This window comes from Lepidochelys olivacea, assembly GCF_965140295.1.
Source record: "Lepidochelys olivacea isolate rLepOli2 genome assembly, chromosome: 10".
NCBI lineage: Eukaryota > Metazoa > Chordata > Testudines > Cheloniidae > Lepidochelys > Lepidochelys olivacea.
In genome coordinates, this window is record NC_140420.1 from 39,628,837 (window position 1) to 39,654,627 (window position 25,791).

At 47.2% G+C, this 25,791-nt stretch overlaps 1 protein-coding gene across 1 annotated transcript in view; it reads right to left on the bottom strand.

The window, feature by feature from the left end:
• The window catches only part of LOC311526886 (coiled-coil domain-containing protein 33-like), a gene marked incomplete at its 5' end in the record, with an annotated part of 412,533 nt that overhangs the window by 43,465 nt on the left and 343,277 nt on the right, over window positions 1-25,791 (bottom strand). The window contains one exon of the mRNA XM_084640352.1: window positions 19,610-19,660. Within this exon, the coding sequence (XP_084496478.1) occupies window positions 19,610-19,660 (51 nt within the window). The remainder of the gene's footprint in view (window positions 1-19,609; window positions 19,661-25,791) is intronic.

A 25,791-nucleotide genomic window follows, 5' to 3' on the forward strand; every position in this document is an offset into this window, starting at 1 on the left:
CCAGTATCACCACCAGCAGCCACTCGTTATGGGGATGAATGGTTATGAAAACCAATACCCCAGTAAAAGAAAAAAGGTTTGCCCGATCCCAAAGGACCAAGCCTCAGACCCAGGTTAATATACAAGTCAGATCTTACCCACAAATCACGCTGTTGCCAATCCTTTAGAATCTAAAATCTAAAGTTTTATTCATAAAAGGAAAGAAATATAGATGCTAGCTAGAATTGGTTAAATGGAATCAATTACATACAGTAATGGCAAAGTTCTTGGTTCAGGCTTCTAGCAGTGATGGAATAAACTGCAGGTTCAAATAAAGTCTCTGGAGTACAACCACAGCTGGGACAGGTCATTCAGTCCTGTGTTCAGAGCTTCAGTTTGTAGCAAAGTTCCTCCAGAGATCAGAAGCAGGACTGAAGACAAGATGGAGGAGATGCAGCTGCCTTTCAAAGTCTCTTGCCATGTGGCTTGTGCTTTCTTTGTTCCAACCACAAGCTACCCAGCACATGGCATGGAAAAACCTTAGAGTTCTGTCCATAGGCATGTCCCTGCATGCCTTGCTGAGTCACAAGGTGTATCTGCCTTCTCTCAATGTGTCAATTGTATAGCTGATGGTCCTTAATGGGCCATCAAGCAGGCTAGGCAGTGCTGATGTTAACTGGTCTGGGGGGTCACCCAGAAGCATAGCACAAGTTTGAAATACAGACAATATAGAGCCAATATTTATAACTTTACATACAAAAATGATACATGCATACAAATAGCATAATCATAACCAGCAAAACATAACCATGTCTTAGACACCTCACATGACAGCTTTTGTACAATATTTGCTGCAAATATATAACAGTGGTTGCAACAATGATCTATACGGTTACAGTTTATGTCAATAATGTCACAATTCCACCCCACCCTTGCTTCTAAACCCGCTACCTGTCTCTGTTACTGACCTTTTAGGAAGGTTATGAAATATCTGATTTATTCCCCCATATGTTTCATTTCCATGCATTGCTGTATTCTGGCAAGGCTCAAAAGTCCACAAGAAAGCATGCTCTGGTTCTGATCCAAAACCTAGTTCAGTATCATTACAGTCCTTGTCAGCCAGCCCAAGCTCGAGATGTCTCAGACCTCACTGAAATTCAAAGCTCCAGAACCCATTTAAGACCAGGTTAATAATAAACCAGCTAGAGTGTTCTGGGTCCTTGCCAAATTCCCTGTTTGGGGATGCCAAGGTGAATGATGGAGGATTGGGCCAAAAGAAATCTGATGAGGTTCAATAAGGATAAGTGCAGCGTCCCGCACTTAGGACGGAAGAACCCAATGCACCGCTACAGACTAGGGACCAAATGGCTAGGCAGCAGTTCTGCGGAAAAGGACCAAGGGGTGACAGTGGACGAGAAGCTGGATATGAGTCAGCAGTGTGCCCTTGTTGCCAAGAAGGCCAATGGCATTTTGGGATGTATAAGTAGGGGCATAGCGAGCAGATCGAGGGACGTGATCGTTCCCCTCTATTCGACATTGGTGAGGCCTCATCTGGAGTACTGTGTCCAGTTTTGGGCCCCACACTACAAGAAGGATGTGGATAAATTGGAGAGAGTCCAGCGAACGGCAACAAAAATGATTAGGGGTCTGGAACACATGACTTATGAGGAGAGGCTGAGGGAACTGGGATTGTTTAGTCTGCAGAAGAGAAGAATGAGGGGGGATTTGATAGCTGCTTTCAACTACCTGAGAGGTGGTTCCAGAGAGGATGGTTCTAGACTATTCTCAGTGGTAGAAGAGGACAGGACAAGGAGTAATGGTCTCAAGTTGCAGTGGGGGAGGTTTAGGTTGGATATTAGGAAAAACTTTTTCACTAGGAGGGTGGTGAAACACTGGAATGCGTTACCTAGGGAGGTGGTAGAATCTCCTTCCTTAGAAGTTTTTAAGGTCAGGCTTGACAAAGAATCATAGAATCATAGACTATCAGGGTTGGAAGGGACCTCAGGAGGTCATCTAGTCCAACCCCCTGCTCAAAGCAGGACCAATCCCCAATTAAATCATCCCAGCCAGGGCTTTTCGTCAAAGCCCTGGCTGGGATGATTTAATTGGGGATTGGTCCTGCTTTGAGCAGGGGGTTGGACTAGATGACCTCCTGAGGTCCCTTCCAACCCTGATAGTCTATGATTCTATGATTCTATGAATGATACAATGATGTTTTCTATGCACACAGGTATCATTTTGCAGGATCACAAGGACCTTCTGTCTTAGTGCAGCCAGACACACCAAAGCCAGAACGTGTAGCCAGAACGTAAGTGCTAGGTACTTGTGGGAATGAGAACACTGGCTAGAGTCCTTGATGGTGTGATGCAATTCCCAGACACGGGGGCATGCCCGGGAAGTGATTCCAGAAGTGACAGACAGGCACATGGAATCACAAGCATCTCTCCAAATCAGTCATACAAGGCCCCACTCCAGGGAGACGGTGTCTACAACAGCATTACTGTCCATCTCTCTATCCAGCCATGTCATCCATCTCAGCCCAGTGCCTGGGGAAGACCTCCTTATCACCGATACAGTTTATCCATCTGTCCACACATCCACATACAAACATAAGAACAGCCATACTGGGTCAGACTAATGTGCCATCTAACCCAGTATCCTGTCTTCCAAGAGCAGCCAATGCCAGGTCCTTCAGAGGTAGGGTTACCATATTTCAGGTTCCCAAAATGAGGACACTGCGGGGGGAGCGGGAAAGTTGTGGGGGGTACCTGCACTAGGGGAACTCACTGGAGGTGGGGGGAATGTTGCTCCCTGTCCCAGTGGCAGGGCTGCTGGCACAAGCCCAGGATGCAACAACAGCCATCAGTCAGTGTCTCCCTGAGGGACCCCCCTTCCCAGGGCTGAGTGCTGGGGCCTGGGTGGGTAGGATCTGGCAGCTGGGGCTGCAAGGGAATGGATGGACCAATCAGTTGTGTATGCAGAAGAATGGACCAATAAGCTGCAGACCAGTTTTGGTTAGAATGGGAAAGAGGCAGGTCCCTAATGTGTCTCTCCACTGCCTGTCTTCCATGGCTGAATCACCCCAAGGTTATCACCCCAAGGGTTCCTTGGCAAATTATTGCCACTGATTACAAAGCAGACATTGCATTAGGAATCAGACCACCCCACACCTCAAACACCTCAAACACCTCTGTATCCTTGTCTGGGGTCCCTATTTTGAGAGCTGGTAAATAAATAAACTTGGGCTACATGCTCAATCCAGGAGATCTGTGTATGATACTACAAGGATACCCATTAGTGTGCAGTTCAGAGACGTCCATAGTAGACTCTGCTCCTTGCTTCTGCATGGGTCATGGCTTTTGCTCCCTGTGTTCTGGGTTGTAATTGCGAGTTTGTGTGTGTATGGGGGTGGAGGGGATGTGAGAAAACCTGGATTTGTGATGGAAATGGCCCACCTTAATTATGCACATTGTAGGGAGAATGGTCACTTTGGATGAGCTATTACCAGCAGGATAGTGAGTTTGTGTGTGTGGTTTTTGGGAGGGGGGTGAGGGGATGAGAGAACCTGGATTTGTGCAGGAAATGGCCCAACTTGATTATAATGCACATTGTGTAAAGAGTTGTCACTTTGGATGGGCTATCACCAGCAGGAGAGTGAATTTGTGTGGGGCGGTGGAGGGTGAGAAAACCTGGATTTGTGCTGGAAATGGCCCACCTGATGATCACTTTATATAAGCTATTACCAGCTGGACAGTGGGGTGGGAGGAGGTATTTTTTCATATTCTCTGTGTATATATAAAGTCTGCTACAGTTTCCACGGCATGCATCCGATGAAGTGAGCTGTAGCTCACGAAAGCTCATGCTCAAATAAATTGGTTAGTCTCTAAGGTGCCACAAGTACTCCTTTTCTTTTTGCAAATACAGACTAACACGGCTGTTACTCTGAAACCTGTCATTGAGATTGCTGCAGTTGTAGAACTGATCAATGAAATTGTTTTTGATTGGTCACTTTATTAATATAACTGCATAAGCAAAGTTTTATGAATGAAACAACATTCATTCATAAAGCTGGTTACCCCAATAACTGGCTAATTGAGTTTCACTTTCAATCCAATTGCTGCTTAAATCGCTGAAACTTGCACTGTTACAACTTTGTAACTTCTGCTCACTGTCTGTCATACATTATACTTGTCTATATTGTAACTTCTGTTCACTGTTTGCCATTCCTTACACTTGTTCATACTGTAACTCAAACTCCATTTTAACTTGTCCCAAACTCCATTTTAAAATGCTCACTCCATTTTGTAAAAGCTTGCTGCAACCTTCATTTTTGCAAAACCCTGCTGTAATCTTTGGTTTCAGAGTAACAGCCGTGTTAGTCTGTATTCGCAAAAAGAAAAGGAGTACTTGTGGCACCTTAGAGACTAACCGATTTATTTGAGCATGAGCTTTCGTGAGCTACAGCATCCGATGAAGTGAGCTGTAGCTCACGAAAGCTCATGCTCAAATAAATCGGTTAGTCTCTAAGGTGCCACAAGTACTCCTTTTCTTTTTGCTGTAATCTTATTAGTTTAGTTCAGATGTGTGAATGAGGTATGTATGGATGATGGAATCAACCTCCAGCCCCAGCCTGTCCTGATGAAATAAAGTGGTGTAAACACCCAACAGTTGAAGATGCAGACAACAGCTCTGACAAAGTAAGAGGAGTCCACCCTCAAAAGAAAAGAACAAAAGTGCAATTGAAGAAACATTAAAGCCAGGTCCTAGGCTGAAAGTCATGTCTGTAATTGACGGGTGATCAATCACACCGAACCCAGAGGCAGCGTGACACAGCAAGACCTATAGACTCTGGATTCAAACTAAAGCCTACAAAAAGGATGGGTGAGATGGAAGACTTTGGAGGGTAACATTCTGCTGCCAACATGGAAGGGCATCGGTGCATGTCCAACAGAGACCCGGCTCTTCCTTGTGCCTGGCTTTCCTGGCCAGCTAGCTACCACAAGCTATGAACCCAAGCCACAAACTCAAGCTATATTCAGGACTGGTAACTATACAGCAGCTGCAGAACCTGTGTGTGTGTATGAACGAATGTGTGACTGAATGTGAAACTGAATAAATGTTATAGCTATAACTGACTGCCTACTACAATTCTTTTTGTATTCACAATAAATGTGACATTTTGTCTTATCCCCTTTAATAAGATCCTGCTGGTTTTTATTTTATTGGTATAACACAGTGTGGCTTTACAAAGAGGAGAGTCTTGCAACACACTAGGAATAATGACAGGCTTTGGCGTGGTCTTCCTCTGTGTGCTTATTCAGCAGTTGAACAACTCAGTGGAGAAAGCCTCACCAAGGACTCCACATTGGGCACTGTCAACTGCATTGTTCCAAGGGAGAACAGCTGTCTCGGTGAGATCAGGATGGAGAGGAGGTCTCTGATGCAGCTGGTCCCTGGCCATTCAAGTCCATGGCCTTGAATTGGCACTGAAAGCAGATGTTGATCCACTGGAGAGCAAGGAACTCTGGTGTGAAGAGTCCTGTGCTTCCCTTCCTTAGCTAAGGAGATGGGCTCTGCCTTCTGCACAAACTGGAGATTCAGCGTGGTTTCCATATGTAGGCCCAGCTACAGCACAGTGAGTTATCATAGTCCAGCCTGGAGGAGACCAAGGCACAGTCCCCATGGCTGGATCCTCGTTGCAGAGCAAGGGGCATCATTTCCTGCCAAGCGGAAGCAGCTACGATGTTGGACAGGATTAGTGATAATGGGCCCGAGACCCACACTCAGGGTAGGAGGGTGAAGCACTTTGATGGCAGAAGAGGTCAACATTTTGGCAGCTCTTTGGAGCATTTCCTCATTCCCCCTGCACCACTCCAACCTTCTCTGCAGTCCATTTGATCTCGTTGCTCTCTGTGCAGGTGCTAATCTCTTATAGACAATTTGCACGCCTCACACAGGTGACATCTCTGTTAATCTCTCATATACCATGGCGATGAGGGCCACACAACCCCATGGAGGTGCCAAGAAGGAGCTATAGAGCTACAGAACTGTGTGTCACCATGATATTGCTCACAGCAAAGCCCACAGGATCTCACCTCCTCTCCAAGAGGCCTCAGAAAGGAAGGGAAGAGAGACTAGACAACACTGAATGGAAACTAATGCATGGTTGAATACTGAATGCGACTGCAGCATACCCCGTTGGACTCCTCCAGCAGGTCAGTGCCTAGTGGAACATTTCCTACAGATGCCCCAGGCCATCCACCCAAAACTTTGCATAGAGAACAGGACAAGCTGGGTCTGCAGCAGCACTGGCACAGCTGTGTGAGGGAATTATAGACATTTAGGCGAACCCCGTACCAAGATGCAGGATTTATTGTGTCTGAACCATCCAAGACAGATGGCTATCCAGTCTTTTGAAAACTTTCAGCGAATAAGCTTCTATGACCTCCCTAGGCATCTGTTGCATGGTCCTACTGTGCTTACAGCTAGGAAGTTTTCCCTCAGATTTAATCTATATCTGCTAGGCTGTAGTTCGAACCCATTGTCTCTTGTCCTGCCCTCTCTGGTAAAAGAGACCAACTTTTCTCCACCTTTTTAATGGCAACCTTTCTAGTATTTGAAGGCCGCTGTTATATTCCCCCTTAATCTCCTCTTTTCCAAACTGAACATACCCAGTTTCTTCAGCCTTTGCTCATATGGCTTGTGTTCCATCCCTCTGATCATCTTTGTCACTCTCCTTTGGATCCTTTCCAGTTTCTCTACATCCTTTCTATATATTGGCGACCAAAGTTGGACACAGTACTCCAGCTGAGGCCTAACCAGCATTGAGTAGAGTGGCACTATCACTCCTGTAACTTGCATGATATGCCTCTGTTAATACAACTGAAAATTGCATTTGCTGTTTTTGCAACCGCATCACAACTCCCAGATCCTTCTCAACAGTGCTGCTGCCAAGCCCCATTTGTATTTGTGCATTTGGTTTTTTCCCCTAAATGTAGCACCTTACATGTGTCTTTGCTGAATTTCATTTTGTTGTCTATAGTCCAGTTCTCCAATTTGTCAAGATTTGCTGAATTTTAGCCCTATCCTACAAAGTATTAGCAAGTATTGGTATCCTCCAGCTTTGCGTCATGTGCAAATTTGATCAGTATGCACTCTATACCTACATCCAGGTCATTAATAAAAATGTTGAAGAACTCTGGACCCAGAGTTGGGACCTCTTGGACCCCCACTTGGGACATCCCTCCAATCCGACATCATTCCATTAATAGTTACTCTTTGTTTGCCTTTTTTAACCAAGTATGTATCCACTTAACAGGGCTGCCACATCAGGCCCTGCAGCAGCATTGGCGAAGCTGTGGGGATGTCTTTAAGGCTGTGATTCCCAAGGCAGAGGCAGCACGGGGACAGCTGTGTGCACTCTTCGTAGATCAGGGGTTCTCAAAAAATTTTTGGTGGCCTCAGAGTGCAGCCACCAACTCTTGCTCGTGGCCGCACTGACACTTTTTCCTAAAATACTTAAATAACTTTCGGAAAAACAAAAAGCTATGCATGGACACACACCCAAATCATTGTAATTTATTGATGTAGGGTTTTTTTCCATACTCAATAATAAAAATAATACTGTGAAAAATGATATTTGTATGTTTGTTAATATCACTTTTCACAGCAAGGCCTGGCAAGTTAAGACTTGGATGGAGGAATGGGGGGTGAGGCAGCAGTGGCCAAGGAAGATGGATGGAGGGGTGGGTGAGGCAGCAGAGGCCAGGGGCAATATATGGGGGGCCCTGCCATCGCGTGATTGGGTGTGTGGGTCAGCGCCTGGGGTTGGAGGTCAGTGCCCTGGGCCAGCACCCCCTGGAGCCTAGTATCGATGCCTGCAGCTGTGTGGCCAGGGCTGGGGATTTGCGCCCAGGGCTGGGGATCAGCACCCGCTGCCATGCAGCTGGGGGTCAGCATCTGGAGCCAGCACCCAGTCCTGGTCCACGCCTTCGGGTCCACGCCTGATGCTGCACAGCCAGGGCTAGGAGTCAATGTCCTGGGCCAGCACCCACAGGAGCCTTGGGCTGACACCTGCTGCTGCGTGACTGGGGCTGGGGATCTGCAGCTGGGGTTGGGGATCAGAGTCCATGGCCAGCATCTGCCAGAACCCAGAGTTGACATCCAGGAGCAGTGCCCGGAGGTAGTGGCCAGGTCTGGGGGTTAGAGTGTGCAGCCAGGGGTCGGCTGCCGCCAGTGTTGGGGGCTGGCATTTGGGATCTGCATCCAGAGCCAGCACCTGCCAGAGCCCAAGACCAGTGCCGGGGATCTGCACCCAGGGCCAGCAGTTGCAGCTGGGGATCTGCACCCAGGGCTGCCAGCCACTGGAACCCCAGGGTTGGCACCTAGGGTCAGTGGCCAGGGCTGGGGATTGGAGTGCGTGGACAGGGGTCAGTTCTCAGGGCCAACAGCCGCCACCAGGATTAGGGGTCGGTACCACACAGCAAGAGCCAGGGATCAGAGCCCGCTGCTGCATAGCCAGGGGTTGGAGTCTGAAGCCCCATGGCTGAAGGCCAAGATTGCATGGCCAGAGCTGGGGGGTCAGCATCTGAAACCCCATGGCCAGAGCTGGGTATTGGGGCCTGAAGCCCCATGGATGGAGCCCTGGTCTGCAGCCAGGTTCCCTAAGTCCCCACTGCCCAACCACCTCAGGGCTGAAGTCCACGAAGCCCCCGTCCCTCCCCAGTTAGAGAACTCACTTTCTCCTTCAGTGTTGTGCCCCACCTGCCTCTGGAGACATGCAGAGCAGTGCATCCAGGAGAAACAGGGAGGGAGGGGGAGGAGCCAATGCGTTCCCTACTCCACATCACCGCTTAGGAAGTTGTTGTGGCCAAATGCGGCCATGATGGCCGCATTTGAGAAATGCTGTCCTAGATGCACCCAGGGCTAAAACCCTTCACTTTTCTGGTCCCAGTCCTCACAAAATATCAGTCTCCCCATAGTGAACAGAGGGGCCCAGCCCAGTGATTCCCCCAGTTTCTGAATCTGAGCAGCCTTGGGAGCTTTGGAGCTTGAGGATCATCCTGTTGGTCCCTTGTGAGTCTCCCAGCCCTCCCAGTCCATTTCACTCCTGTTTCTCTCAGAGCATCACCTGTGAGACAGCGCCAGATGGGTGCCTGAATAATAAACTCCATTTGCTCCCTGCCTGAGCTGCCACTGGGAACCCCACTGTGATTGCTTCAAGCTCTACTTGAAGGACATAAAGTTTGCAGGCAAAAGGCAGTGTGTTTTACATGCACAGCCTAGCTCATCTGGCTGGGGATTGAAACTCAGTTCAGATGGAGAATCCCTGCACTGACATCCCCCGCCTGGACTCTTCTCCCAACAAACCCCAAACTCCTTGATCTTTCTTCCCTTGGCCCCCGAGCAGACTCTCCTGCAGGCCCTTACCCCAGAGAGAAGCACAGCACACTGCTGGGTAAACAGGTGCAACCTCATTCACAGTAATGGTGTTATGCCTGCTAAAGCCAGCCGTGAATTTAGTTCAGATTCTCTACTGATTCCTGCTCCCCCCACACCCTCTCTCTGATCCCTGCTTCCCCACTCCAGAACTTCTCTCACCCTCTGATTTCTGCTCCCCCAAGCCCCTTTCTGATTTCTTTTCTTCCCAGATACCGCCCCCCTCTGTTCTCTGCTCCCCTGACCCCTCTTTCTTTGCTTCCCTCAGACCTCCTCTCTAATCTCTGATCCCCCAGACGCCATTGTGGCACTGCACCCCATATTCTTCAGAGTGATATTATTATGATATGATTATGACATAATTATGATGCAGTTTGTACAAGATAAATCATGTGAGATGTCATTGGAAAAGTTTTGATTTGCTGAATATGATTATCGTATTTGTATGCATGTATTATTTTTGTATCTAAAGTTATGAATATTGAATATGTATTTGTATTTCAAATGTAGTTACACCTGTGTAATGCCCACTAGACAAGATGCTTTCAGTCTAGATAGCTGGTTGGAAAGGGCCTATTCAGGGCAATGAGCCATTAGGGAGAACAAAAGGCTTTAGGAGAAGCTTATCTCCCACCTGGTGAGCCTTCCTGAGAACTCCACAGACAACCTGTGAGTGATGGCTGCTATGACTCTACAAGGATATGTGACCAGGCCACATGATGCTGGATTCCATCTTGGGATGTCAGTATTTTTCCACAGATTGGTCTGGGATCCAAGCTTATATGCAAAAGCTATATAAGGCAGGGGAGTGACATCATCAGGGTTTTTCACTCCCCATACAAGAAGACTCCTGGAAACACCTGAGGAACAAAGACTGAACTGGGGGAAGTGCTGCGCCCATGCTAAAGGGATTTCTAGCCTACGCATGAAGACCTGAGAAACCCAAGTTGTAAAGCTACTGCAGCTTGTGCCTTAAGAATCTGTAGCCTGCTCGTACCATCAATTAGGGTGAGAATCTGCTATTCATAGCCAATCTATTTAGTATATTAAGTTTAGTTTGCATTTTTTGTTTATTTGCTAGGTAATCTGCTTTGATCTGTTTGCTATCCCTTATAATCACTTAAAATCTATTTTTGTAGTTAATAAACTTGTTTTATGTTTTAATCCAAAGCAGTGAGCTTTGACTGGAGTGCTTGGGGAAAATCTTTGCTTGGTTACCACAAGTGTGCATTATTTTCTTCACATTGAGGGAGAGGCGGACCGGGTATTAAACCCATATACTGGCCAGATTTGACCAGGGCAGGATGGTACTGCTCTGGGGTCCCAGGCTCGGAAGCTGGTGATTATAGAGCCTGCGTGTAACTGCAGCTGGGTGCGTCCCTACCTGTGTGAATGCTGGTGAAAGTGCAGGCTGGAGGGCTTTGCAGCTTGACACAGCAGCACAGTGTGAGAGGGAGCCCAGGCTGGTGGTTCAGAGGACTCAGTGGTACCCCAATTCCAGGTGGCACCCCGGGGGAACCTGTCACACCCATTTCTTCTCTGCTGCCCCCAGAACCTCTTTCTCCTCTGCTTCCCCCAGATTCCTCCCTATGAACTTTGCTCCCCATCCCTTCTCTCTGTGATCTCTGCTCACCCATCCCCTCTCTCTCTGTTCTTGGCTCCCCCAGTTCCCTGTCTCTGATCTTTGCTCCCACAATCCCCTCGCTCTTATCTCTGCTCCCCCCACATCCTCTCTATGATTTCTGCTCCCCCCACATCCCCTCTCTGATCTCTGCTTCCCACACATCCTCTCTCTATGATCTCTGCCACCCAGACCCCACCTCTCATGGACCTCTGCTTCCCCTGACTCCCCCTGTCCCCTTTCTCCCCTTGTACTTTCCCATACTCCCCAGATGGATAATATTTGCTGGTTTCATCATAAGAACATGAACATAAGAACGGCCATACTGGGTCAGACCAAGGGTCCATCAAGCCCAGTATCCTGTCCTCTGACAGTGGCCACTGACAGGTCCCCAAAGGGAATGAACAGACAGGTTATCATCAAGTGAACCATGCCCTGTCACCCAATCCCAGCTTCTGGCAAACAGAGGCTAGGGACACCGTTCCTGCCCATCCTGGCTAATAGGTCCATCAATGGCTATCTTCCATAAATCTATCTAGCTCCCTTTTGAACCCCGTTATAGTATTAGCCTTCACCACACCCTCTGGCAAGGAGTTCCAGAGGCTAACAGTGCATTGCTTGAAAAAATACTTTCTTGTGTTTGTTTTAAACCTGCTACCTATTAATTTCATTTGGCGGCCCTTTGTTCTTGTATTATGAGAAGGAGTAAATAACACTTCCTTATTTACTTTCTCTATACCACTCATGATTTTATAGACCTCTATCATATCCTGCCTTAGTTGCCTATTTTCCAAGTTGAAAAGTCCCAGTCTTATTAATCTCTCCTCATACAGAAGCTGTTCTATACCCCTAATAATTTTTTGTTTCCCTTTTCTGAACATTTTCCAAGTCCAATATATCTTTTTTGAGATGGGGCGACCACATCTGCATGCAATATTCAAGATGTGGGCATACCATGGATTTATATAGAGGCAATATGACATTTTCTGTCTTATCTATCCCTTTCTTGATGAGTCCCAACATTCTGTTCATTTTTTTGACTGCCACTGCACATTGAGTGGATGATTTCAGAGAACTATCCACAATGACTCCAGAATCATAGAATCATAGAATATCAGAGTTGGAAGGGACCTCAGGAGGTCATCTAGTCCAACCCCCTGCTCAAAGCAGGACCAATCCCCAATTACATCATCCCAGCCAGGGCTTTGTCAAGCCTGACCTTAAAAACTTCTAAGAAAGGAGATTCTACCACCTCCCTAGGTAACGCATTCCAGTGTCTCACCACCCTCCTAGTGAAAAAGTTTTTCCTAATATCCAACCTAAACCTCCCCCACTGCAACTTGAGACCATTACTCCTTGTCCTGTCCTCTTCTACCACTGAGAATAGTCTAGAACCATCCTCTCTGGAACCACCTCTCAGGTAGTTGAAAGCAGCTATCAAATCCCCCCTCATTCTTCTCTTCTACAGACTAAACAATCCCAGTTCCCTCAGCCTCTCCTCATAAGTCATGTGTTCCAGACCCCTAACCATTTTTGTTGCCCTTCGCTGGACTCTCTCCAATTTATCCACATCCTTCTTGTAGTGTGGGGCCCAAAACTGGACACAGTACTCCAGATGAGGCCTCACCAATGTCGAATAGAGGGGACCGATCACGTCCCTCGATCTGCTCGCTATACCCCTACTTATACATCCCAAAATGCCATTGGCCTTCTTGGTAACAAGGGCACACTGCTGACTCATATCCAGCTTCTCGTCCACTGTCACCCCTAGGTCCTTTTCCGCAAATCTCCTTCTTGAGTGGTAACAGCTAATTTAGACCCCATCATTGTATATGTAGAGTTAGGATTATGTTTTCCAATGTGCATTACTTTGCATTTATCAACATTAAATTTCATCTGGATGTCATAAATATAAAGGGAAGGGTAAACCCCTTTGAAATCCCTCCTGGCCAGGGGAAAGCTCCTCTCACCTGTAAAGGGTTAAGAAGCTAAAGGTAACCTCGCTGGCACCTGACCAAAATGACCAATGAGGAGACAAGATACTTTCAAAAGCTGGGAGGAGGGAGAGAAACAAAGGGTCTGTGTCTGTCTGTATGCTGCTTTTGCCAGGGACAGAACAGGAATGGAGTCTTAGAACTTTTAGTAAGTAATCTAACTAGGTATGTGTTAGATTATGATTTCTTTAAATGGCTGAGAAAAGAATTGTGCTGAATAGAATAACTATTTCTGTCTGTGTATCTTTTTTGTAACTTAAGGTTTTGCCTAGAGGGGTTCTCTATGTTTTTGAATCTAATTACCCTGTAAGATATCTACCATCCTGATTTTACAGGGGGGATTTCTTTATTTCTATTTACTTCTATTTTTATTAAAAGTCTTCTTGTAAAAAACTGAATGCTTTTTCATTGTTCTCAGATCCAAGGGTTTGGTCTGTGGTCACCTATGCAAATTGGTGAGGCTTTTTATTCAACATTTCCCAGGAAAGTGTTGGGAGGATTGTTCATTGTTCTTAAGATCCAAGGGTCTGGGTCTGTAGTCACCTAGGCAAATTGGTGAGGCTTTTTACCAAACCTTGTCCAGGAAGTGGGGTGCAAGGTTTTGGGAAGTATTTTGGGGGGAAGGACGCGTCCAAACAGCTCTTCCCCAGTAACCAGTATTAGTTTGGTGGTGGTAGCGGCCAGTCCAAGGACAACGGGTGGAATATTTTGTACCTTGGGGAAGTTTTGACCTAAGCTGGTAAAGATAAGCTTAGGAGGTTTTTCATGCAGGTCCCCACATCTGTACCCTAGAGTTCAGAGTGGGGGAGGAACCTTGACAGCATTACTTTGCATTTATCAACATTAAATTTCATCTGCCATTTTGTTGTCCAGTTTTGTGAGATCCTTTTGTAGCTTTTTGCAGTCTCCCTAGGACTTAACGATCTTGAATAGTTTTTTATCATCTGCAAATTTTGCCACCTCACTGTTTATGCCACCACCCTTTGCCACCACCCTTTTTCCAGGTTGTTTATGAATATGTTAAATAGGACTAGGCCCAGTACAGGTCCCTGGGGGACACAACTATTTACCTCTCTCCATTCTGAAAACTGACCATATATTCCTACCCTTTGTTTCCTATCTTTTAACCAGTTACCAATCCATAAGAGAACCTTCCCTCTTATCCCATGACTGCTTATTTTGCTTAAGAGCCTGTGGTGAGGGACCTTGTCAAAAGCTTTCTGAAAATCTAAGTACACTATATCCACTGGATCTCCTTTGTCCACATGCTTGCTTATCCCCTCAAAGAATTCTAATAGATTGGTGAGGTATGATTTCCCTTCACAAAAACCATGTTGACTATTTCCCAACAAATTATGGTCATAGATGTGTCTGACAATTTTGTTCTTTACGATAGTTTCAACCAATTTGCCCAGTACTGAAGTGAGGTTTACTGGCCTGTAGTTGCCAGGGTCACCTCTGGAGCCCTTTATAAAAATTGGCATCACATTCGCTATCCTCCAGTCATTTGGTAGAGAAGCTGATTTAAATGATAGGTTACAGATGACAGTTAGTAGTCCTGCAATTTCACATTTGAGTTCTTTCAGACCTCTTGGGTGAATACCATCAGGTCCTGGAGACTTATTATTGTTAAGTTTATTAATTTGTTCAAAAACCTCCTCTAATGACACCTCAATTTGGGTCAGTTCCTCAGATGTCACCCAAAAAGAATGGCTCAAGTTTGGGAATCTCCCTCACATCGTCAACAGTGAAGACCGATGCAAAGAATTAATTTAGTTTCTCTGCAATGGCCTTATTGTATTTGAGTGCTCCTTTACCAACTTGATCGTCCAGAGGCCCAACTAGTTGGTTAGCAGGCTTTCTGCTTCTGTTGTATTTAAAAAATTTTTTGCTATTATTTTTGCAGTTTTTGGCTAGCTCTTCTTCAAATTCTTTTTTGGTCTTTCTAATTATATTTTTACACTTTAATTGCCAGAGTTTATGCTCTTTTCTATTTTCCTCCTTAGGATTTATCTTCCACTTTTTAAAGGATGCCTTTTTGCCTCTCACTGCTTCTTTTACTTTGTTGTTTAACCACGGTGGCTCTTTTTTGGTTCTCTTACTATGTTTTCTAAATTGGGGTAGACATTTAAGTTGAGCCTCAACTATGGTGTCTTTAAAAAGTTTCTACGCAGCTTGCAGGGATTTTACTTTTGGTACTGTACCTTTTAATTTCTGTTTCACTAACCTCATTTTTGTGTCGTTCCCCTTTCTGAAATTAAATGCTACTGTGTTGGGCCCCTGTGGAGTTTTCCCCGCCACAGGGATATTAAATGTAATTATATTATAGTCACTATTACCAAGCAGTCCAGCTATATTCACCCCTTGGACCTGATCCTGTGCTCCACTTAGGACTAAATCAAGAACTGCCTCTCCTCTTGTGGGTTCCAGGACTAGCTGCTCCAAGAAGCAGTCATTTAAGGTGTCAAGAAACTTTATCTCAGCATCCCTTCCTGAGGTGATATGTACCCAGTCAATAAGGGGCTAGTTGAAATCCCCCATTATTATTATTGAGTTATTTATTTTAATATCCTCTCTAATCTCCCTGAGCATTTGAGTCACTAACACCATCCTGGTCAGGTGGTCTGTAATATAGCCCTACTGCTATATTCTTATTTTTCAAGCATGGAATTACTATCCATAGAGATTCTATAGTACAATTTAGATCATTTAAGATTTTTACTTCATTTGATTCTGTGCTTTCTTTCACATATAGTGCCACTCCCCAACTAGCATGACCTGGTCTGTCCTTCTGGTATATTTTGTACCCTGGTATTACTGTATCCCATTGATTATCCTCATTCCACCAGGTTTCTGTGATGCCTATTATATCAATATCCTCATTTAATACAAGGCACTCTAGTTCACCCATCTTATTTATTTAGACTTCTAGCATTGGTATATAAGCATTTTAAAAACTTGTCATTTTTTTGGCTGCCCCCTTTGTCTCTGGGCCTGACATTACCTTTCTTTGCACTTATCTCTAGCTCCCAGGAGCTGAGACCTACCCAGGCAATTTGGTGGATATTATTATGGACTCCAAGAGGAAAGTTATTGGTCCTTTCACACTTGTGGAGTCTCATTTCCATCCATTGGATCTCAGAGGCTGAGCGCCAGCACCTATCACTCTGCTTTCTTCCCTGTAATGCACACGTCCTGTCCAGTTAAGTTCTAAAGACTCTCAGCATCTCAGATCCTGTCTATGAGAGAGTCTCTGCTGTGACCTTCCCTAGGTGAAACTCAGGCTTTAGCTCTGTTCTGCCTTGCCCCAAACTTAGGCAAATCTCAACACAGCTAAAGCAAAGGGATTCTAGGTTAGACACAGTGCCATTTTCATTTCATAGAAGGGGAAACCGAGGCAAGAGTAATCACCCATTTGTAACTGGAGTCAGTCCCACCAGCTAACAGTCCCTTTGAGTAGTGGGGTAATCTGCAGCCCTCATTCCCTTTATATGCTAAGTAGTGGAGAGACAGCGGAAGATAAGCAACCTCTGTCAGAGTGAGGCCAAATTGGTCACAGAGGGGTGTTCCAATAATGCCTCAATGATACAGGCTGCAGAGCATGTATGTTTGTGTGCAGCACCCTACACTAGACACATTAGTGGGGCCCGATGTACTGAGGTACTGAGTGGGGAGTTGAATCCATTGAGTTCTTAGCTCTCCAGCTCCAGACAGAGAGAGGACCAGGATATACTGCAAGACGAATTTAATCAAGTGAAGGACTTTGAGGCAGCTCATTCCCCAGCTCTCTACTCAAGCACATGGCGCCTGGTGTTTCTCTGCTCACGCTGCAGCCTCTTAGTACACAGATCCCACTGATTTCAGCTGGAGCTGGGAGTGCTGTGCAATCTGTGACTCAGAGAGCATGCCATGGAATGGCTCCATTATGATATTTGCTAGCAAAATCTTCGCAGTGCAACCAAAGGGCTTTGCCAGCCCCCTCCTTGTCTAGCCAGAATGCTGTCAATCCAGGATGGCTGCCTGGCGTTACTCTCTGTTCATGTGGCCCCAGGAAATGAGAAACACTTGAGGTTTGCCTTATACTTTCTTTTCGGAGGTAACCATCTGGGCAAAATAATCCTGCATGGGGTGAGCTGGTGACATAGCTCCTGAGGCCTGCCAAGTTGTCAGGAATACTCAATCTGCTGCTTCTGAGCATCCATAGCATCACGCTGGACAAGGGGAATTCTCTATGCCTCCCAAGGATGATTTGTCCAGTTCATCACCCGCTTTTCTTGTGTGCTTGTTTGTACTTTCCTTCCAGTTCTACAGATCCATGGCTCCTGCTGTCCATCCTGGTGGCTCCTGGTCCCTCCTGGCAGTCGAGGAGGAGCCCAATATTTCAGAGCCACAGGAGATTTGAGCTTTAGGAATACATCCTGATGCGGGATATCACTGGAGATTTAGGTAATCAACCAGTCCTTCCCCCCTCGCTGCCTGACTGATTTGCAGCTGTTAGGGCACACAACTATACCAGCTTCCACCCTGCCAGCCAGCCAGTGTCCTGCCTGCCACCTTGCCAGCCAGTGCCTTGCCTGCTGCCCTGCCAGCCAGCCGGTGCCTTGCCTGCTGCTTAGCAGCCAGCCGGTGCCTCGCCTGCTGCCCTGCCAGCCAGTGCCTTACCTGCTGCCCTGCCCTGCCAGCCAGCCAGCACCCTGCCAGCCAGTGCCCTGCTTGCCACCCAGACAGCCCCTCACCTGCTGTCCTGCCAGCCAGCCAGTGCCCTGCCAATGCCCAGACAGCCCCTCACCTGCTGCCCTGCCAGCCAGTATCCTGCCTGCCACCGAGCACCTCTTCTGCTGCTCTGCAAGCCAGCCAGTGTCCTGCCTGCCATCCTGCCAGTGATCCATCACCCTGCCAATGTCCTGCCCTGAGAGCCAGTGTCCTGCCTACTACCTTGCCAGCCAGCCAGAACCCTGCCATGACCCTGTCAGGCAGCCAGCACCCTGTCAGCCAGCCAGTGACTTGCCTGCCACCCGACCACTTAGTGGTACCCTTAAAGTGAGGTGTGTCCCCCTCTTCTCTGGAAGGCATCGCAGCGTTGCACCAGCCAGGAGGAGCCAGGAGCTGTAATGTGGCCTCAATCTTGGAGAGGCCCCAACAGGTTCTGTTCCTTCTCTCACCTGCTGCGGCATCCCAGACTCAGGTCTCCTTCAACATTTGTTAAGAAACAAGTGGAGCCAGAGCCAGTTGATCTCTCCTTAATACCGCAGCCAATGTCATAAATTTTTAATCAAGGACTCTGTGTGCTTTAGGAAGCATGCAATTAACTGCCCCATCAATAATGCACCAGGCTGCGACTTTCTCTCCAAGATCCAGGGCCAGACTGGGGGAGAAGTTGGGTTGTTATTTATGCTGGATCTGCCCTTTCTTTAGTCTTGGTGAAAGGTGCTGGACTGACAGTCCTGGACAATGACAGCCTCACTGCCTCCATAGAGCAGGGACCATGAAGGCAGAGGCACTAACTAGCTTTGCCTACACCCCCATCACAACAATGTACCTCAGTCCTGACTTTGAAGGACCACCTCTGGAGAGGCGGGGGGTGGAACTGAGTCTCTGTTCTCAGTCAAGTTTGGATGAAGTAGCTGCTACAGGCCTGTGCCTTGGGCCCCAGATGCAGGAGTCAGATGATTATATTGTACTCTCAGATTTCATTTGAAAATAAAGGATCTTTCTTCCCTCATGCTAGATAAGAAAAGTTTGAAAACGTGACCTGAGTGTGGCTGGAACAGTAACTTCTGCCTGAGTCTGCAGACAGCCTGAAACAATAGCTTTGAGCGGGGTGAATTGCCCCATGCATCTCAATGTGGTGTTATCTCCAATTCTCACCCCACAGGGCTCTGAGCATGGCAGCAGGCGTACCCCACCTACCCAAGCAGATAATTCCCACCTGTCAGGGAAAGCTTTGCTGCTCCTAAGAGGATGGGGGACACAGCTGCTGCTCCTGGGGGGATAAGGTGGCCCCTTGCCATTGTACCTGCCTTTCTGGTGCAATGGCAAGAGTGAGGCTGCCAGGACCCTGGGTCATGGTTTGCCTAAGGCCCTGATTTACCTTAATCTGGGCATGTTATCAGTCAATTCTTAGCCTCTGTGCCAAAACTGCTAACAAGAGGGTCATTAGATCTGGTGGAGCATTTTGCAATATGGCAGGAGGTGGGAATACAAGTGGGCAGAGTGGTAATGGCAGAAGGCAGGACACTGAACTAGCCAACCCAATGAATGATTCAGTAAAGCTGACAGTGCCACAGGGGGCTTGGTAGAGCCATGATCCAAACTGTCCTGGTAGGAAGTGAGATACAAGCCTAGATGGCAAGGATCCCATACAGCAAGATGCAGGCTGTGGCTGGAAAATGGTCTGATCCGGTATGGCAGTGCTTACATTGCTGTCACTGGGGAGTCCTTGTAAATGTCCGTTGTATATTCCTACCAGAACTTCACCTTCACACGTTGCCCCAGGGAAAGACCTGTTCTGACTCCCAAACCCAACCACCAGTCTAATGGTTAGTGATGGAAAGCATCCCTGTGGTTACTTACTCACCAACAACAGATTGACATGGGACTTCTTGCGTTCGAGCTCAATGGGGGCCATCTGGAAAAAGAAATAAAAGCCAAGGTTATTGCCTTCCATGGGCTTGCCCTGTTCTGACCTTTGACCCTGACACTGAGTTCTGTAGAGACATCTACATGTTCCAATGAGAACTTGCTCCAGAGATGGGTGCTGTGCATAAAGGACAATGGAGTGGAGACTGGAGGCCCTGGACAACCAGCAGTGCCCATAAAATGAAGCTTCCCCAGACCCTCCCAGCTAACAGAGAGATGTGTAGTTTGGCTCAGCCATCACATTCACTATAGCCCAGGCCAGGACCTTCCCATCCCTACTCCACATGGGTTCTTGTTCCTCACATGGCTGCTAGAACTTCCCACTCATTCACCACTGGTGGGGGGTGCTAAGGAAGAAGGGAGGAAATTATTGTATGATGTCACCAGCCCCACTCCCACAGACAAAGGGGAAAAGGATGGGAAAATCTGAAGAGTGAGGAAAGCTAATGGCCTAGCCAGATGTGCATAAGGGGAAGCAATATACGAAGTTCCAGGCTGAGAACACAGTGAATTCCCACTCTGGGTTAGGGCTGAGATGGTGCAGTTGTGACAATGGCCATCTTGGGCACAGTGGGGTTACATAGTCGGGCACTGATTGGTGGATTACGCACCACTTCTGGACAGAGGAAGCTCATCCCAAGACTCTGAGACCAACAGCAGTTCAAATCCTAAACAAGCCCCCCTTATGAGATGGCGGCCAATTTGGCCAACATGGGGGTCTGAAGTAGGGACTTTCAGAGGTAAAATCAGGAGTTGCTACAACTTGAACCAACGAGCTGGGCTGTGACAGACTTGTGTTCTCTTTGGATCAGGCGCAGAAGGGGATGCAGAACACAGTGATCAGCGAGTCACACACTGATCAGCTTGCCTGCACAGGAACTAAGCTTGTACTTGAGTCCCATCTAGGTCTATTGTGTGGGGGTTTATACGCCCTGTTACAGGTTAGTAATTAGAACCATGCATTCAGTATCCACAGGAACTGGGAAAACAACAACAGGATGTCTAGTGCCAGGTAGAACGTAAGAACGGTCATACTGGGTCAGACCAATGGTCCATTTAACCCAGCATCCTGTCTTCTGACAGTGGCCAATGCCAGGTGCTTCAGACGGAATGAACAGAACAGGTAATCAAGTGATTATCCATTCCCAGTTTCTGGAAAACAGAGGCTAGGGACACCCAATGCATGGGGTTGCGTCCCTGACCTTCCTGGCTAACAGCCATTGATGGACCTATCCTCTGTCAACTCATCTAATTATTTTTTGAACCCTGTTATATTTTGGCCTTCACAACATATCCTGGCAACGAGTTCCACAGGTTGACTGTGTGTTGTGTGAAGAAGTACTTCCTTTTGTTTGTTTTAAACAATAATTAAACCTATTAATTTCATTGGGTGACCCATGGTTCTTATGTTATGAGAAGGAGTAAATAACATTTTTATAGCCCTCTATCATATCCCCCTTTAGTCGTCTCTTTTCTAAACTGACCAGTCCCAGTCTTTTTAATCTCTCCTCTTACTGAAGCTGTTCCATAACCTTAGTCATTTTTGTTGCCCTTCTCTGTACTTTTTCCAATTCTAATATATCTTTTTTGAGATGGGGTGACCAGATCTGCACGTTGTACACAAGATGTGAGCACACTATGGATTTATACAATGGCATTATAATATTTTCTGTCTTATCTATCCCTTTCCTAATGGTTCCTAACATTCTGTTGGCTGTTTTGACTGCCGCTGCACATTGAGTGGATGTTTTCAGAGAACTGTCCACAATAACTCCAAATCTTTTCCTTGAGTGGCAACAGCTAATTTAGATCCAACCATTTTCTATGTATAGTTTGGATTATGTTTTCCAGTGTGCATTACTTCGCATTTATCAGCATTGAATTTCATCAGCCATTTTGTCTCCCAGGCACCCAGTTTAGGGAGATCCCTTTATAACTCTTCACAGTCAGCTTTGGACTTAACTATCTAAACTCTCTCCACTGCAGTGAGAGCAGCAGTCCTGTAAGTACAAGAGGAGGCAACCAGTGGGGCGAAAGGGCTGGGCCCCCAGCTTCTCTGGAGATGCTTGGTGAGGATTGCAGGAGTCGGAGTGCTAAGTGATAGCATCAGAGAAGGGCACAATGCTGACAGCTCCCCATTTCAGTCCTGAGACACATTCTGGGAGAGGCTGCCCTTTCCCACATGGAAATCAGAGCTCTTCACAGCTGCTGAGATAAGCTCATAACAAGCCCTCACATGGTACTGATAAGAGAGGGCTTGGACTGCCACCATCTGGATGCTGCTTTGGGTCTGTGCTTCTCAAGGAGTCATTCTCAAGGCAGAGAGGCTGTCTCCCCAGAAGCCACAGATGAACAGAGACGAGGATGATGACCTTTCCTCCTCCATGCCAGAAATCCTTGCTGACTTGAGCTGAGGGTGTTCATGAGATCTTTACACCTGTAGAAACCAGAAGACTTGGTCCTGGGGTTTACCCATCATGCTCAGTGTTATGTTAGGCTGTGGCGTCATATGCAAAGATGCAGGGCTGGCACAACAGCAGGGCTTGAGAGGAGGGCTGTTTCCACAGAGGTCCTCACAACTCCAAGTTGGCAACTCAGGAAGCTGGAGCATGGAGTGCATGCAGGTAGGGGAGCAAAGAGGGGAGCTCAGAAAGGAAATGGTAGAGAGTTTTGGGGAGTAGTCAGAGACGGAATCATTGGGGGGGATTTGGAAGAGTCAAGTAAATGAGGGGCAGGTGGAATCCCTGCAGGAATTAGAGGGAATTCAAGTTAAGGTGGGGCAATGAACCCCGCAGCAGCAGGGTTTGAGGAGCAGGTGGAAGCTAGGACTCCTCAGTTGGATAGAAGAGCCACCACCTGTGGTCTGGAGGAGATACAGAGACTGTGTGACTCTGCCCTGTCCTGAAGTACATAGGCGCTTGTAGCTGCATCCCCAGCCATGTGTGTAATTTCACAAGAGTGGGGAGAGAGCTCCTGGGATGCTTTGCCATGGGTCTGCACAACCTGGCAATGAAAATGTTGCAAGGTGGGCAACGTCAGAAAGAGTGTGTGTGTGGGGGGCTTGTAGTTCAACAAGTGTGATGCTGCCCTAGGGCACTAGGGCACCTGCCCTTTGGGTTCTAGTGAGCAGCAGAGTGGGAGCTGACTCCAAACAGAGCCATTTGTTACCGACTAGAGTCGACGAGAACCTTCCCACCAGCTTTAAAGGGAGCTGGAGGAGGGTCTGAGTTACCCAGTGGGTCTGAGCTGCCATGTTCCAGTCTGAATGCTGGGCCAACCTTCCCAGAGCTCGAGGGGGTTGGAGCCAGTGCTCTGGTTTGGGGCCCACTCCATTGTCACGGTGCTGCTCTAACCACACTCAGTCCTGGAGCCCAAATAGACGAGCTGGCCCATTGACTATCACAGGGTACATCTGCACTGGAGCTGGAAGAGAGCCTCCTAGCTGAGGGAGACAGACTCACACTAGCTCTAGCATGCTAAGAATAGCACTGTGGATGGTGAGCTAGTTGCCCAAGGCCAAGCCTGCCACAAAGGCCAAGCTCTGGTGGCTAGCCTGAGCCACCACCTGTGCCACAAGGGCCACCCTGCTATTTTTAACATGATAGCTGAAGTCTGTCTACCCAGCAAAGTCTCATCCATACTGGAGCTACAGTCTGTGAGCAGAGGAGAACTACTGCAGTAGAACAGAAGCGCCAGCAGCGTAAATCTCACAACAGCAGCATGTCCACTGTTAATCAAGTAACCCAAAGCAGCGTCTCTTCTTCAGTGTGCCACAGACAGTTCAAAACTCAAATTGGCCTGATCAGCCACTCACGTCTTCACAGAAACCAAACTAACCAGTAATGTCACGGTCATCTTCGAACTCGAAGGATGAACAACAACCTGGGCTGAGTGGTATGCTTCTAGCTGCAGGGCAACCATACCCACAGCACTCCTGTGGGGATGACTTTTCCCTCCTGCCAGGCAGGTGTGAGCAGCACAGCCAAGCAACAACCTGGAGAATTCATCTTTACAGTCCCTGGGTTATTTGATCATTATTACTATTGTTACCTATCAGTATGACAACAGCACATCCAATCCCAACCGAGGTCAGGGCCTGTCAAGGTTCCTCCCCCACTCTGAACTCTAGGGTACAGATGTGGGGACCTGCATGAAAAACCTCCTAAGCTTATCTTTACCAGCTTAGGTCAAAACTTCCCCAAGGTACAAAATATTCCACCCGTTGTCCTTGGATTGGCCGCTACCACCACCAAACTAATACTGGTTACTGGGGAAGAGCTGTTTGGACGTGTCTTTCCCCCCAAAATACTTCCCAAAACCTTGCACCCCACTTCCTGGACAAGGTTTGGTAAAAAGCCTCACCAATTTGCCTAGGTGACTACAGACCCAGACCCTTGGATCTTAAGAACAATGAACAATCCTTCCAACACTTGCACCCCCCTTTCCTGGGAAATGTTGGATAAAAAGCCTCACCAATTTGCATAGGTGACCACAGACCCAAACCCTTGGATCTGAGAACAATGAAAAAGCATTCAGTTTTTTACAAGAAGACTTTTAATAAAAATAGAAGTAAATAGAAATAAAGAAATCCCCCCTGTAAAATCAGGATGGTAGATATCTTACAGGGTAATTAGATTCAAAAACATAGAGAACCCCTCTAGGCAAAACCTTAAGTTACAAAAAAGATACACAGACAGAAATAGTTATTCTATTCAGCACAATTCTTTTCTCAGCCATTTAAAGAAATCATAATCTAACACATGCTTAGCTAGATTACTTACTAAAAGTTCTAAGACTCCATTCCTGGTCTATCCCCAGCAGAAAACCAGTATAAGACAGATACACAGACCCTTTGTTTCTCTCCCTCCTCCCAGCTTTTGAAAGTATCTTGTCTCCTCATTGATCATTTTGGTCAGGTGCCAGCGAGGTTACCTTTAGCTTCTTAACCCTTTACAGGTGAGAGGAGCTTTCCCCTGGCCAGGAGGGATTTCAAAGGGGTTTACCCTTCCCTTTATATTTATGACAGGGCCCCATTGTGCAAAGAGCTGGACAGACACGGAGCAGGCAGTCCCTGCCTTGAAGGGCTTCCAGTCTAGAGACAAGAGAGTATTATTATCCCTATATTACAGATGAGGAACTGAGGCACACAGCCAAGGTCCCACAGGGAATCTGTGGCAGAGCAGGCATTTTGCCCAAATCTCTAGCAATCCTGTCCCATGCCTTGATCACAGGACCATCCTTCCTCTCTCCAGCAGAAGATCAATGTTAATTTTACCAAATCAAAGCTACAATGTACTCAACTACTACTCACATAATCATATGTAAATTAACATGTGGCTACATGAATCTCCCTGTGGTCAGCGTGCAGGATGGGGCGGGGTGACTGTGTCTATCAGGTGTCTTTGTCTGTTTCTGACCTCCACCTCTAACACATCTGACAGATACATATGTCTGAATTAGTCTACAATGCGATTAGCCCCACTCCCAACTCAGTTTGGGCTCTAATGGCTGCTCCAGCACCTCAGCGTAACCTCGATACTGAGCCCATGAACACTGCCTGGAACCAGGAAAGAACTGCACCGCCGTCAGGAAATTTAGCTTCTTTCTTATGAAGCAAAAGAAAGATCAAACCCTTGGTGGATGGGGGCCAGATGGAGCATGCACTATGAGCTGGGCCCATGCTGCATCAAGACCTTTTTGCATAGGACGGGTTTGCCCAGATGGGGCCATCTACTGGGAATGACATATGAATTTCCCACGTGATGCTGCTGGAGATGTGAGGCAGCAGAGGAGTGAGAATGAGCCTGTCAAAGGGATGTATGTGTGTGTGATCACTGGCAATCCCAACTCCCTTTTGGGGGCTGAGTGTGCCCCCAGCTCCCCCGCCCCACATTGTACCCAACACCACTAGTTACATTTCTAAAGTGCCTTACGGGGATTTTGCATTGGAACTCCAGTTAATTAATATCAAAGGGATTGCACTGCATTGTTAGAAGAGAGGGCATGTGGTCATTGAAGATGGGCCTGGCAGCGAGGAGGCTGTCTGAAGAATTCTGGTGGAAGATGGCAGGGCTAAGAGGACAGAGCTAAGTTTGTCTTTCCTCTGTGTGCTTATGCCTA